Raw genomic sequence first — 16,138 nt, 5'->3', positions numbered from 1 at the left:
TATATCATATATGAACATACAGATACATTCTGTAGCCAAGGACAGTGAAGAGCAAAATGTGCTTGGGCACAATTCAGATGGAGAATGTCCTTAAATCATTCTGCATAGATTAGCCTTAAGAACTACTCTACAATGTCTAGTGGAGTTTGTCAGCTGCTATGGCAGTCAGTATGGCATTGTGTTAAATCTCATCAGAGTTCTACAAATGTCTTCTCTCGCCAAAGATGGCACTCCTGGTGTGATAATGAGGCCATTCTTTCTGTGTGTTTTCCTGCTGTTGCTTATAGACTTAGGACTACAGCTGTTAAAATCCCGATTCAGAATTTTTGGGCTGTAAGCTCCTCTTCTCGGAAACAAGCGTATCCTTAGCCAGGAAGACAGGACATAGTATGCTCTCAGTAAAATTCAATTGAACCTACTATTCTTTGATTTTAATAAATCTATTACATTTAAAGATTTTGACAGAATATGGCAGTCATTCTATCAGTTTTTTAACTGAAGCCATTTATTCTTTTTATGTTACCCAAGATACCTGTAGTTCCCTCATCTGAAACAGATAGAAATGGCTCATGATGAACAGGCCAAGCCAGGTGTTGCTATGGAAGGTGGGGTTTTGAGGGGGAAAGGGGCATAGGCAAGGGGAGGCGGGACATGACACAACAGATTTGGGCTACTTGTTAGTCTAAAGCAGAATGATCTATTGCATTTGCACTGCATTACATTGTTGATGAAATGCCCCAGAAACAAGAGTGAATTCTAAAATTCCCATAGCTTTTTTAGGTTTGTGCTAAGAAAGAAATGCAAATATGAAAGGAAGGAAAGATATACAGGTGAAGGTATATATATATATACAGGAGGAAGAGCATAGTCAATACAGAAAGGGTAGCACTGAAGAATAGTATGTTATTTTATGTTATAAGCTCATAATGTGACACTATTTTGCCTCTTGAGTCAGCTAGTACAGTGATACAAATTTAATTGTGCTGATGTGCACCAACTTTGAAAGATTTTGATACCATTCAGTATGTTATGTTTGACTGCTTTGCAGAATTTAAGGAATCTGTTCTGGCTGTAGCTGATGCAAAACAATTCTTTCCAGCTCATAGCCTTACTAGATCCTTTCAGGTTGTGGGGTGGGGTTTTTTTGGTTTTTTAGGAAAATGTTATTTATAACTCAGTGTTACAACTCTTCTAACTCTTCCCTTATTAAGTTAAGGTTTTATGTCAAATACACTGAACTAAAATGGCTTCCCCCCACCCCCTTCAGATGCTCAAAGACCAATACCTTGGCTACAGGAAAACCTTTCTGGGAGATGCCATGGATGTGTTTGAGGCAAGACGAACAGAAGCTAAGAAGTGGCAGAGCGCGCCACGTGTTACCACTGGACCAACCCCTTTCAGCAACATACCAAATGCAGCAGCCGTTGCGATGGCTGCAACACTTACTCAGCAGCAACAGCCTGCTACAGGTCTGAGTGCATTCAAGTTATAGATTATTAGTGTTACAACAATAGTAAATTTGTGTAAAATTTTCTATGAAGTCTTCCTTTGTGTTCGACTAAAAATCTAAACGTTGTGATGAGCAAAGTTACTGATACATAGCCAATAGAAAAAAGCAGGGTAGACTTAGCAATAATTATACAACAGATACTTAATCTTGTGAATTTACTTGTATTAGTGATATTTACTGTATTGTTCTAACTTACCCCTTGGAATGTGAGTCTTCACTCTTAACTCTGAATACACGTAGTATAGCCTCTTTCCAGCGTTGTATGGTTATAGTAAATTATTTCAAATCTGTGAGGAGAGAATATCTAAATGCATATTACCTTTTTCTTATGTAAAATTAATAATACATTTTTATATAGCACTTTGGACCTGTAAAATGAAAAATGCTGTAGAAAAGGAAGGAATGTGGAGCAAACATCTGTAGAATAGGAAGATGGATGCCTGGCTGCTTATTTTATAGCCAACTCCTTTGTCAGGGTGATGTTGGAGCAGTTTTTGCTCGCCATTCTGCTGTTGCAAATAAATATTAGAGAAAGTAGAGTGGATCAGTGGTTCTGTGTGTGTATGTGTGTAAGAGGAAGACCAAAACAGAGGAAATGCATGACCCACTGCTAATGAAGAATTGATACCCATGGCAAAGGAGGTAATTTAAGGCACCTTAGTTGACATTGTTATACTAACCAACACTTCTCAGAGCAGGATTCTTGAATGTAGAGCATTTAATTAATATTTAATCATTTAACAGGAATAAGAGAAATTCCATTTAATTTTACTTGAAAGTGGATATGTCTATGTCAACAAATTATGAAAAGCATAGGTAACTTCATTCTACCATTTATTTCCTAAAATGTTGTTTATCATAGGTGTATTGAAAGTCATATTGGCACCTTTTCCTTCTCTTGTCTTATAACAGCAGTTGTATTTTGAGTGGTTTTTATTAGAAACCTATGCAGCAACCACCCTAAGTTTGACAAATTATTAGACTGTCCTTGCCTCCTCCATAAGAGGAAAGTACAATGTACTTCCAGCCCTGGCCCTTATAAATAGCAAGGAGATGGGTTTAAAAGACAAATATGCCAAAATATTTTGAACACAACAAAAAAATGAAGTCTTTATGAAATATTTCTCCTCTAAATTTCCATCATAGACCACAGTCTTCCTGTTACTGCTGTGTTAATCCATGGAAACTTTGTTGAAGTGACATTTGCAAAAGAGTCTGGTTTTAAACAAAATGTGAGATAATCTAATGTTACCTTCAGGGGGTTTAATACAGATAGAAGTGTGGCTTGTGCAGCCTAATGTTGCCAGAGGAGTTCCTTCTCCCTTCATCTTTCTCCTTGTCTCATTTTTTTTAAAATACTCTCCACGGGCATTACAAGATTAGTTGTGTATGAAAATCATATACTTGGGATGTCACATTTAAAGTTATACCTGCATTTTCACAAATTGGGGTGAGAGATTTGAACTTCCTTTCCCTAGTCCAGATTCAATCTAATAACTTCAGTAAATTGATGCCACTTATGGCATGACTTCGTGAATATTCTCTTAGGAGTAGGAGTGAAGGGGGTGGTGTGGAGGCAGAATTGACCTGTACCAACACACCTGAGGCTAGGTGACTTTATACCTTGAGGTATTCTGTAACATTTTGTAGTGAAAGGAGCAAATGTGAATGTATGGTTGGTTTGGGGTGTTTTTGTTGGTTGTTTTGGTGGAGTATTTCAAAAGCTAAAAAAGTGCCAACTACATGAGTGATGCAGATAGAGCGAAGCCATTAACTTACATTAAACATGCCAACAAAAGTAGACATAAATTTTTTTACTACTTAGTTGAAATACTGTTCCCCTCCATGCAACTCACTTGAGGACCTGGAGAAATAGAGGTAGATTGGTGTTTTGAGTGGCTCTTCAAGAGTATTTAACCCTATTTTCTAAGAGTTTTGGGTGGAACTTGAAGTCATCTTTTCTGTTCCTCTAGTTCAAAAGCAGGATTAGTCAGGCCTGAACTATTTCAGAGATACCTTAAAGTCTTAAAAGCTTGCTAGAAAGGACAATTTCACAGCTTTCCTAAATAACTGATTTCAGTGCTTGATTTTTTCACAACAACTTACCTGAAGCTTCTTAGCTTCAGATTAAGGCTGCCACGTTTTGTCTTACCCTTAGTGGAAAAGGGGAAGAATCTATTCTTTTAGTTTTGCAGGAATCTTTAAATATTTAAAGACTGCCTCCTCTTCATTTCCATTTTCTGATGGACATTTGCTGCAGTAAAACTGCAAATGTTTGCATGTTTTAACTTTGTGTTTTGTTATAAATTTTATAAACTATCTGCTAGAAGTTAAAATCACACATATTCCTTTGCAAGATCTGGATCCTGAAGAGAGGATAGATGAGGGATGGTAAAAGATTATGAGAGAAAAGACTATGAAATGAGGTGTATGTAAAGGGGGGAAAAAGGGCGTGTATGTAATACCTGACCTGCTGTTGCTGTTACTGAAGATAAGAATAAAACAAGAGAATTAATCTGGGCTTTAAACTGTTTAACTAAAATCTAATATACGGTACTCTAGTCTTGAGGGATCAGAATGGTTTGTCTCTTTCTAAAAAATATTTTATGTTTACATGGTTAAGTCTATTTCATAAGATTAATTTAGAGTTAGTTGCTGTTCTTTCTCTGAAGAAGATAAATAATGTAATTTAAATTTGTGTTCAGAAGTCAAAAGTTTAGTAGCTACATCTAAGCTGTGGGATCAGGGAATGTTTACCCAGTTCCTGGGTGTAGATACACACCCTATTCATGTTCTCTCTGTATGCCAAGACATGTCTGGCTTCTGCTGAAATAAAGCCAGTGGATCCTGGCCATATGGAAGAAAGGGAGCAAAGATGCACTCCACTGGTCTCCTGGGATGGATAATCAGGACACCAGGACTGTGGTGTGTACACTGAAGCACAATTTTTGTGCAGTTTTTTGAAGCTAGAGTTACTAAAATTATGCTTAAGCTTTGTCTGCACACAACCTTTCTCCCTAGTTTAGCACTTTTGCTCTGAGCACAGCTTTATTGGTAGCAGTGAGGCTGGTCATCCTTTTGTGCAGCAGCAGCTAGAGTTTTAACCACTGCCTCAGCTGCATCTTCCCTGAGCAATCTTGAACAGCATGGAAGTTAAAATGATGGTGGCTAGTCTACCTATTATTATTGATACTACTAAAGTAAAAGATTTTGAAGGAAATTAAAGCCTAGCAAACTAAGAGCTGTAAATGCATGAGGCTGAAACTGATGTTTTTCTGGTAAGACTAAGTTGTCTTAAAGAAATGCTTTTCTTCAAGATCCTCTAAAAATAAATAAATAAAGTACCTCCCCAACAACTTAGTTACTCTCTCCTTAACTGGTGAAGTGCAGGGTTAGTCAAAGCATTATCAAGCTATTAGCACATTTTGTTACATTTTGACTTGGCTCAGTATGAGATTGAAGTGCTAATGGGAAAAGATACTGAAATCTTTATAGCACTTAAATTTTTATTGCATAATTTGGTATTAACCGTGGTTAAAATTACTCAGTGTATTACTTTGTCAGAATCAGATCTAAGTTGTGACACTAAATTTGTTCACTGTTAGGACCAGCTGTGATTTTAAAAATTGCAGACTGTCACTTTAGGAAATCTGGCTGATCTGTCTGGACTCTTTGTAGTGGGTCCTGTTCATTGAACTGAACTGCTCTACAGGGCAAATATATCAAGTTTTAAAATGTTAAAATACTTGTTATAAAGAATTTGTCTCATACCTATAATAGCCAGAAGTGCCAATTTTTTGCTAGTACTTTTGGCATCGAAGAATCTTTAGTACTAGTTTTTTGCTATTGAAAATTATGCTTACTTATAAGAACTATAAGTAGTGATGATGCCTTCAGAACATTATGGTACAAAATCAAGAAATATCACATGCTGTTGCTCAATGAAAAACTTGTTAGCCTAAGGCATAAAATCCTGTTTTATATAATCTGAGGTGTTTTAGAATGTTTTTTACTGGCTCTAAAAAGCATGTTGTATTTGGTAAAAAGCTTGTGCTGGAGGACTGTAGTGTTTTGTTTTAAGGTCTTCCACTAATAGTGCCTCCTACTGAGATAGAAACCTGTGCACTTGAGTAGGAACTGGATATGTGGTTTCGGATTCTTCTTGCAGTTTATTAGATGACTGACTTGTGTAGGGCTTTCTGTTTCTTTTTATTGATAAGAATTTTCTTTTATTTTTAAAGAGCTGCTAGGTAGATGTATCAGTATTTAAACTGGATGTAAACAAGTTTAGTTTGAAAGTCATGTGAAAATCTGTAATTGCAACATCTGATACACTTTTTTTAGTTGAAAAAATATCTTGGGTTTCCCAGCTATTCCCTGCTAAGCAGAGACTGAAAGCTAACAACTTTAGTTGCCCTTAAATTTTAGCTTAACACTACTTTTGAGTATACAGATGTCATTCAGCTTGGATCACATAAGAATTTTGTGTTCCTAGCAAAAATGTTACTTTTCAATATACAGTGCCTTTCACTTGATTCAGAATGATTTTCCATTTAAATCTTCAAATACTGAAATGATTTTAAAAGCTTGAAATATTTACATTTTAAAATGCTAGATAAATATTAGCGACAGGAAGCTTTGTAGTATGAAGGAAGAAATTTGAATTAAAATAAGCCCAAATGTGATAACGGTTTAAGAAAAAGACTGAAATAATATGAGCTTTATAGTAATATTTGAATAAATCATCACTTTCACAGATACAGGACATAAAGTATGTTCAAAGATGGAGAAGGCTATCTTGAGGAAAGGTGTGAATGTCTGTGGATTAAGAGTTTGGCACTGTATTTTATCTTCGATGGTTAAACTTTTTAAATAGTGCACTGAAAACTGTTTGAAAAAGACAGGAATATAAGATTGTACTGTGAAAACTGTCAAAATTTATTAATTATTTATCAGAATTATTATTTTAAAATGTGTTAGTAATGGGCTAGCAAGTTGATTCTTTATTCCCCAAGGGTAAGGAAAAAATAAAAAGGAGCTGAGGCTGTAAATTTCATCTTGGCAGACTGAGAATTTTTTTTGACAGTCCTGCATCTTAGTGTGAATATGCAGGGAAGGTACTGTCAACTTTTTTTAACTATGGGACAAACTCTGACTCTGAAATTTTGAATGTATCTAATTCATTAAGGTACGCAGAACTGTGCCTTTTGTAAATGTTTATTTAAACAGGTGGTTTGACTAGTTTACCTTATTGAATGGTGTTATGTAGCAGAGCTTAACAGAACTCCAGTTATCACTTGTGTGGAAAAGAATTGAATTGTCATGTTACTGTGTAATTGACTTGCTTAAAAATGAACAATAAATTTAATAAAATAAAGTCATTGTCTTGTTTTTTATCTTAGTGTTCTATTTAAATTTGGACAGAATACTTGAGTAGTCTTGAAGATTCCTATTTATTAAATAAATTAACTTGGCAGTATAGTTTTAGTTACATTAGTGTCAGTTCCTATGTTTTTAATTTGAAGGTTTTCCCTTATACTGATTCCATTAAGATGGGTGGCAAAATGTTGTTACCTATGAGTTCTCTCAAGGTTTTGGTTAAAGTTTTAAAGTTTAAGGTGAGAATGGATAACTTTTAAAAGTACTAAATTATGTTATCATGTTATTTAGCTTGGACTAGTTTCACCTTACTACAATCAGTGTTTTCTTAGATTTTTACCACGTGGACGTAGAGGCAGACAGTTAAGTGAGGAATTTTGTTTGGGATCTTAGTAGGATTTGTTGAAAGCAATGATGTTCACATTATCAAATACTTGCATAAATAAAGGACCTCTTTACTGTGAAAGAGTAAGGCAAGTTTGTTCTCATTTTTTTTTATACCAGGGCCACAGCCATCTCTGGGAGTTAGTTTTGGAACGCCATTCGGCTCAGGTATTGGCACTGGCTTGCAATCAAGTGGCTTAGGTTCTTCAAGCCTTGGAGGTACACTTTAACTTTTCTAATCTTTCATTGAATTATTATACCGCACATCTGAATCTCTTGCAAACCTTTAACTCCACTAAGAGGATGATCTGTTTCAGGGAAGGACCTTACAATTTGGCAGTCTGTGCTTTCCAAACTTTTTCATGCCTTGCAGAAGGGATTGCTAAGGCTAGTACTAAGGCTAATAAGCCATTGTCGTGAAATCTCAGGATGAATGGGATGAAGTAATCACATAGAAGTTCTGTTCTTAGAGCTAGGGAAGTACATCAAGGACATCGTTTTATAACAACTTGACTTAATTTTACATATATGGAAGATAGGCACCTGAGACATTGGATCATGCTGTAGTGAATCCATAGAAGTTTTTCACCTGTATGTACAACTGTTAAATACAGGAACTCATTTCTGCTTGGATTAAGATAAGAATAAATGCTAAAAAAATACTACAGTTCTGGGATCCTGCTTGCTGCAACTTACTTGCTTTAGCTGTCAGTCTGTCTGAGCTTTAGCTTTTGTCTGTGGGAAAAAAAAAACCGAAACCCTCCTCAAGCTGAAAAAGCAACATTTGAAAGTGAGGGGAAAAATACTTACCAAAGTGTTAATAGTGCTGGTGGGGAATATATTCCAAGGGGACACATAACTGAAAGAGTAGGTGCTAATAAAATTACAAAATTCATGTAGACCTTTTCATTTAAATGTAATGAATTCTCAGTGGTAGAACTGCAAGTAGCATCTAAGTGATTAGTAGAATCTAATCTGCATGTAAATTTTCTGTCTATAAAGGTCAGGGGTTCCTACAGTGCAAGTCAAAAGACTTTAGTGTCCTCTGAAGCTTTTGTATGATACCTGCAAAGAAAACTGTTACATCTGCTGAGCACAGACAGTGTGTTGTGTTTTTTCTCGTTAAGTGCTCTCTTCTCTGCAGCCTCAGCCTGCATCCCTACGTTTTGCCTCTTTGAGCTGAACCTCTGAATCGGTGTTGTACTGTATTTAAAATAATTAAGCATCACTCGGTATTGGAAAGATGATGTAACTTGAATGTTACATCAGTTGTGCCTTAAATGATCATGCTGAAATTATCTTTAAATCTGCCAATGTCCTTTCACATCAGATTTTAAGTCTATACACCTAAACAGGGAAAATAACAAAGAATAGTGGACTAAGAGGAAAGTACTTCTAAATTACCAGGTTGTTCCCACAATGTTTTAAATGCCTTGGGGGGGGCGGAAAACCACCATAATTTTTCCTTTTCAACCAAAGAGAAAGATTGGTTGGACTAAATCCAACTAAAGACTAAAGATTGCTTATATATGTTCACTAATCTTGCCAATGTAAATTAGAGGACATTTTCTTTTAAGTTGATGCACAACAGTTTTGTTTTAGAGGCCTAACTTGTATTCTTTTTCCGCTAGTTCTCTGCTTAGGAAGGCATTTGCTTGTATTTCATCTATTTGTATTAATTTGTGAAATTTTCATCTTTTGACAAATCAAGACTATCTGATAGAAGCAAGTGTAGAAGAATAAAGGAATACATGCAAAATATCCTGCAGATGTGCTCTTGGAAACTAATTAGTGGAATATGAATACTTAAGTTTTTTTTTTTAAATCTTAGGGAGTTTTTTGAACAGGACAATTTTTAATGTATACTTTTGAAACATCATTTTAATTGGGGAAACTTGCTTTCTTTCCATGATAAACATTCAGTGAATTTTGTCAGTGATAAACATAGAGGCTTTTGCATTTATGTATATAAGATATGTAGCGTATAGCTCCTATGCTTCATTAAACATTTGCAGACACCTTGCTTGACCATTAGTAATTAATTTCAAACTAGATAGGACAAGAGAGTGTATATTTTAAATAAACTGGCTTGCATTCAAATGATACTTGCCTAATATATATATTATATACCCTTAAAACTTACTTAAAAATTGCAGAAGACTAGACAACACTGCTTCAGATAGTATGTTCGATCCTTACTAGTTTTAAAATCTAAGAATCATTCCTGTAAAGGAATGGTAAAGACTCAATTTGCAGTAAAATACAAGTATTTTCCCTGACACTTGAAAATTAAGGTGGGGGCATAAGTTCCTCAAATACAAATACTGTTCTCTTTTTGAAAACCTCTTGAGACAGCCAAAATCAGAGAATATATTTCTCTTACTGTTCCTTTTGTCTGGCCTTTATCTCCAACTGCAGATATTGACTTACTTTTCCTTTGTAAGTGATCTGATATTAACAGCACAGTTTGAAATCTTGAAATATTTATATTATGAAATTATAAATGTAAATTACAAAATTAACAGAATGAGTTTTATTACAGCTATATGTTTATGGCTGCCCTTTGTATGATGATTTATCCCATTAAGTATTGTGAAGTTCTGTTTCTATTCTGTATTTAACCTATTTTGTGGTTTCCTAGATAAAGCTGATGCCAAATAACGGGGGGGGAGCAGGGGGGAACGACACTCTAAAATACGCCAAATGTAAACTCCATAAAATGTTTATTCTGTTTTAAGTGTAGAGAATTTTTCTTTTAGAATTGTGGATGAAGACTATGGCTTTCTGTAATAGAAGTCATATAGCTTGTGTCTGAATTTTCTTAGTTTTGGCCCATTTAATTACCATTTTCTTGCCAATTTAGCAATAATTCAATAGAAATTTCATAAACTCTAGTAGTTTACTTCAGCTGGTCTTACAGCTTTTCCTTTACTCAGTTTTGCATTTTGAAGGAAGTATTTTTTTCTCCAATGCTTTCCTGTTTGCGCTGTTTTCTTAATGCAATGTTGTGTTGCGAATAAAGTCCTCCTGAGGCAATAATCCTAGGAATGTTTGTTTACCAAATAATGCTTAGAATTATGTTTGGTTTTACAATACCCCACCCAAAACCTATGTGTCTTTAATTGCTGTGTCTGTAATTTTTTTGTTGTATGTCTTTACTATTATTCTACTAGGATTTGGAAGTAGCTCTGCCTTTGGAAGTAGTGCCACAGGAGCATCATCATTTGGGTTTGGAACTACAAGTAAGCCATCAGGAAGTCTAAGTGCAGGTTGGTTTGTTTCTCTTGAATTCAAGTTTATCTTAAAGCCAAAGTATTATAATCAAACTGCTGCACTCAGTCTAAGTAAGCTACTGAAACATATATGCTTAAAGTTGCATGTGTATATAACCATTAAAATAAATACTTGCTAAATACACATTTCTGAGAAGTTCTTAGGTTCTGTTAAAGGTCTCCTAGGTAGACGGTATTTAGTGAGTGTTAATGTTTTGTGTTTGGTGTCTTGTCTAATTAGGAGTGGGAAGCAGGAGATCAGATGTATCAGATTGGATCAGATGCAGTCTGAGGCACAGAAATGCAGTTACTACTTGAATGCATAGGCTATGCAGTTCCTGAGCTATTGAAATTAGTCTATAAATTTGTGACAAATATACCAGTAATTTGACTTCTGTGTTTACAAGTAAAGTTAAAGTTATTTTTTAGAAGCCCAGAAGGCTTCCCTAAAACTGTTTTATCTCTTATCCTTTGTATTTGAATGGTAAGTTATAATTATTCTTTCTCTGTATATATCCATAATTCATTGTGTTAACTACTTTGAAAATATTTCTGTGTCAATTGCACTACTCGGTACTCATTTCACTTTTTTTGGTTTAATTTTGTTGGTGGTGAGAAAATGAAAATAGGGAGGCAATTGCTTCATAACTCAGATGTCTGAAATCTTGTTCGCTTCTATAGCTTGCATCTCTTTAATTTTTAAATAGGAGTTTGTTTCTGAGGCAAATAGCTTACTATAGTATGTCTTACAGTCTTTCTTCAATGACAGATTGAAGAAGTATTATGTCTGCTGGGACTGGCTTTTGGTAGCGTGTTTCGTTTTTAAAAGCAAAATGTTCCTTTAACTGCTATTAATGAAAACATAGCAAGTGGTTGGTATGTATTAGTAAGTGCCCAATATATTAGCTTGGACCAGTGTCTAGTTAGTTACTGTGTGTTTTGTTTTGCCTTTTCCTTGGTTAGTGATGGGTTATGCTGTCAAATTAGGCCTGTAAAGTACCTTAAACTTTGTACTGCAAGGAGGAAATAGCTCACTAAGCTGGCTGTGTAACACGCCAGTAAGTTTTTAATAGAACATCTCTGATTTTGCAATATGCATTGTTTAAGCACCAACCTTCTTTTGTTTAGTTAGTTTTTAATAACAGAAGCAAGTGGAAAACTTAACACTGCTGACATTTTTATCTTGTAGTTTATTTTTCCTAAGCCTATATTAAATTGCCTATTATTAATATTTATATAAGTAGTATTGCAGCATTTCAAGCTGCTAAGTTACAAAATATGTAAATTAGGTTTTAGTACATTAAAAAATATAATTAGAAAACTAGTTGTGTGGGTCAGTTATCCACCACTAATGAGATATCAAACCAAAGTAAATAGCAAGTCCGTCTTAGTTGGTGGTGTGCAGAGACAATTTAGATGTCATTTCACTGTGTTCTTCAAACCAGGCTTTGTCATGGTGGCAGTGCCCCCAGTCTCTCTTCAGCAGTGAGGAAGTTGGACCCAATAAAATGAAGATTGTTTTCAGTTATCTCAAGAGTCTTAGTTATAGAAGGTGGTAACCAGTCATATAAAAGATTAAATGTAATTCCTGTAATTTTGTTCTTATAAAATAAAGTGGTCATGAAAGCTTGATCTAGAATAGAAAGCTCCATAAAACTTTGGTAACCAGAAGCACATTAACTTATATACAAAATCTTATGTTGTATAGCTTCTGGATTGTGTATGATCTTCAATTTAATTTCATTGAGGGTGTATAAATGGGTTTGGATGATGCCTGAGGCTAGCCAGGTTATATTTTTTTTTTATTTATTTCAATGTGTCCTGTTTCGTAAATAACATTTTGAGGATCCTGAAACAATATTCTGGTTTATATTACCGTATGATAGTTGTATCTTGTTTCTGAATCTTCTTCTTTTGAAAAAGCTAGGAAAATTGAGTGAATATGGGTTATGGGATATACTGTTGTTACTACTTGTGTTTAGATGTGAGTGGTTAAGTATTTTCCCAAACTAATGTCTATGAAATGTTCAGTCACCCTGTCCTTCTAGGCTGCTTAGATAATGCCCCAAGTCCCCTCCATATGTTTTCCATCAGTTTGTTCTTATTTTAGAATGAAAATTATAGATCCCCAAATTGCCTTTGTCAAATCTTTGTAAGTTATGAGTTAGATTTAATTGCTTTAAAAGGTTTGAAAATGTCTTCTCGATTTCAGCTGGTATGTTTGAAGAGAAAATTGAGTCTTATGAAAGTACTTGAGCATCTTCTAATAGTAAATTGGGCTTAGTTGAGGAGGAGTCATTGTGTCCACTGTGTCAGTAGATGAAAAGCAGAGCAACTGTGGTCTTCTCTCAATTCCTTTAGTGCACACAATTGCAAGATGGAACAAGACACTGGGAAGCTGACTCCAAGTTCCAATTAATTCCTACTGTTATTCATTTGATGGCAACTGAAAAGGCTGATGTGAGTGGGATGTCATAAAGAGCATTAAGACTCCCAAAGTGATGGGAAAAGGGAAAAAAATCACCACTGAATGATATAATGTTAAGGGCGGGGGGGGCCTGTACACATACGCTGGTTTTGTGGAAACTGATGTGCTAAATACGCTTTGAAGAGCTGAGTTGAGAATTTGTGTTGGAGAACTATTTTTATTGAAGAATAGCAGCTTCAGTACAAGGGATAAGAGATAATCAAAGTGGGGTTTTGGCTGGAAATACTCATACTGCTGAAAAATGGATCTGAATATAATCCATGTGTAACTATGAGCAGCTTTTAGATACAGAGGCTATAGTAAATCAGTCAAAGCTGTGCTGGAAATCCTTTTTGATCTAGAGCACCCATTGTGGTGTGGGGGATGAGGAATAGATTGTCTTTGAGATCTGCTGGACTGCTGTTTATCCCTGTAGTGCTAAAATTAAAAAAATACTGTTATGGGGAGGTGTGTACCTTGTGTTTGGCTTACCTGTCTAAAGGGCTGACTGAAGCAGGGATGCAAAACCCAATGAATAAGTGTACTCTAAGGTCCTTCAGGGAGATGCTAATTCTATGCCCTCGAAGGGCAGGTTGTCGCTTATGTTCTGAAAATAATTGTTTACACATAAGTAATACTAATTTCAACAAAGAAATCATCAATCACATTGTAACTGTGGTTCAAGACTTTGTGACTCTTCCCTCTAGAACTGAGCTGGTTCCATGACTGATTCTCTTTCCTTGCAACAGGAATAAGACTGAATGTATATCTTGTTCAACGTTTTTTTTTCCTGAAGATTTTTTCATTTGAGTATTCTGCTTTAGGGTTTGGTTTACTTTTAAGAAAATAACTTAATACCATGGCCTTGTTATGCTGCCGTGCCAGGACAAAACCATTTAGCTGAATTTCCCTTCTGCCTTTCTACACTTCCATGGCTGCCCTAAATGGCACTTCTAATGTAACAGCTATTACTTTCGGAGTTATATCTAAATTAACAAACATGTTTTCAATCTTCTATCACACAGTTGATGCATCTCTTTCTTATTCTAACATTACTGAAATAAAGCTCAGGCTGCCTTCCCTGCATGCTTCAAACTAATCCCTATATCTAAAAGCAGCTAGGTGGAGGTAATTCATGAACACTTTACCCTTGCCTACTGAACTCCTGACATGATAGATCACATACAGCTTTATTAGGAGTGGCATTCATGGTATTTTCTATAGGAGGCAAGTGCTTACTTGTTATCTCGGGTACATACTTGAAGTAAAAAGGCAACTTACCAAGAACAGTTTTTGTTATTAGAGATTTTTTTCATTTGTGAGACTCCCTGATAAAGAACAAGTTTATTATTCTAAAAAAAAAAATCTTATTTGGGATTCAGAATTAGCAGGAAAATGGAGGAATAGTTGCATCAACTTCACCCCTTACATCCTAGGATGAGAGACAAATTAGTCCAGAAAATTTAGACAAGACCCAAATGAACAATATCATTAGTCACACTCCAGATCTGCACACATTATATTGACAGTGAGTTCTGCACAGGCAACTGCGTGTTGAAGGACTGCAATTACTAGTTACTGGAATGTGGATAATGGGGGATTTTCTTGACAAGATGATGTGGTGTGTAACCCAGGTCCGGACACTGCAGGAGGAACAGTTTCATGCTATGTTTTGAAGTAGTTCTTCATGCAAAGCATCAGTAACAAGTGAGAGAACAGAAGACATCAGGCTTGTGAGAGCCACTTTGAGATTCTGACGAGACAACCAGTTGAGTTTTTGTGCTTTAAAAATAATTAGGCATTAAGTTGAAGATACAGATGTGACCAAAGGATTGCTTTAACTGTCTACTAGAGAACTAACAAAACTATATTAAGTAATGTGTATTAAGAAGATACCCTTTTTTGATTGTGAACCAGTCCCATTTTTTCTTAATATTTTAATTGTTTACAAGTTTCCATATTCAACTTCTATGAAACTATTTGTTAAGATTTTAACTTGCTCATGTGATACTTGTTATTTTGTATGATTGGTTACCTTATTCAGTTTCTTGAGAGGACAAAAAGCAGAGTTCTTGTTAACTCATATTTGAGATTTCTAACATTCTGTAGTAGTTTTGATTATTATCCAAGTTGGTTGTGCATAACTAATATAAATTCACAAAAAACCAACACATAAAATTAGTTGGTATTGCTGTTGCTGAAAACTGTAGGCAGATTTTCGTCAACTGATCTTATTTTATAGCTGAACCAAGTGTTCAATTTGTTTATCTTGACAGAAGAGAGTGGAGGAGTTAAAATAGCACAGTTTGCTCACCTAGTCATTAATTTTTTCCAAAGCTTTGTTTTCGGTGCTGCTTTTTGGTTTAAGTCATAAAGGGTGTTCTTAAATACCAAGAATTTGGCAAGGATTTTGAGCCTTTTCTGCCTCTCACTTAAGGCGTGGTCTGTGCCACGTACATTATAAAGGCAGGCAAAGGTATCCTAGTCAGTAGGGCACAAGTCTGGGAGCTCTGACTCCAGCTTTGCCGTTTACCTGTTGTGAGTGAAGTGAGCGGGCTATGGTCCGCTTGTACTTCTGCCTTCCCTTCCACCCTATGCATCATTATGTATTTAGACCAACAACTTGAGGAGTTCTGCTTCCTCTATTCTACAAGTTCAGTGGGACTTCTGGGTGCTACTGTTGTATGGATAATGGTATAATAGACTTGTGAGTTATGATTGTTTACAATCACTGAGGTAGACTGTGTTAGTGCTCTAATATCCAAGTTGTTATAGCAGATCCAAGTTGTTATAGCAGGTCCAAGTGTGTTAGCAATGTGGCATACTGTTGTAGATCCGTGTTAGTATAAAGTATTACAAATATTGGTAATGAAGTGGCTGGTGTTCATAACTCCAAGAACAAACTTGCAATCCTGATATAACTTCTGTTTTAAAATATCTTTCCCTCCCTCATAAGGCTTTGGCAGCTCGACTACATCTGGGTTTAACTTCAGCAATCCCGGCATCACAGCATCAGCTGGCCTGACGTTCGGGGTGTCTAATCCTGCATCTGCAGGCTTTGGGACAGGAGGGCAACTTCTTCAGCTGAAGAAACCTCCAGCTGGAAACAAGCGAGGGAAAAGATAG

The 16,138-nt window shown here is 35.6% G+C and overlaps 1 protein-coding gene across 1 annotated transcript in view; it reads left to right on the top strand.

Moving 5' to 3' along the window:
• NUP58 (nucleoporin 58) overlaps window positions 1-16,138 on the top strand; it is a gene marked incomplete at its 3' end in the record, with an annotated part of 35,989 nt that extends 19,851 nt beyond the window's left edge. Inside the window, exons 13-16 of the mRNA XM_082014377.1 lie at window positions 1,268-1,469; window positions 7,394-7,492; window positions 10,447-10,542; window positions 15,969-16,138. Coding sequence (XP_081870503.1) covers window positions 1,268-1,469; window positions 7,394-7,492; window positions 10,447-10,542; window positions 15,969-16,138 — 567 coding nt within the window. The remainder of the gene's footprint in view (window positions 1-1,267; window positions 1,470-7,393; window positions 7,493-10,446; window positions 10,543-15,968) is intronic.

Source organism: Phaethon aethereus, assembly GCF_964289735.1.
Source record: "Phaethon aethereus genome assembly, chromosome: 1".
In the NCBI taxonomy this organism is placed as follows: Eukaryota; Metazoa; Chordata; class Aves; order Phaethontiformes; family Phaethontidae; genus Phaethon; species Phaethon aethereus.
The sequence above is the reverse complement of the archived record's forward strand: the minus strand, read 5'-3'. Positions and strand labels throughout refer to the sequence as shown.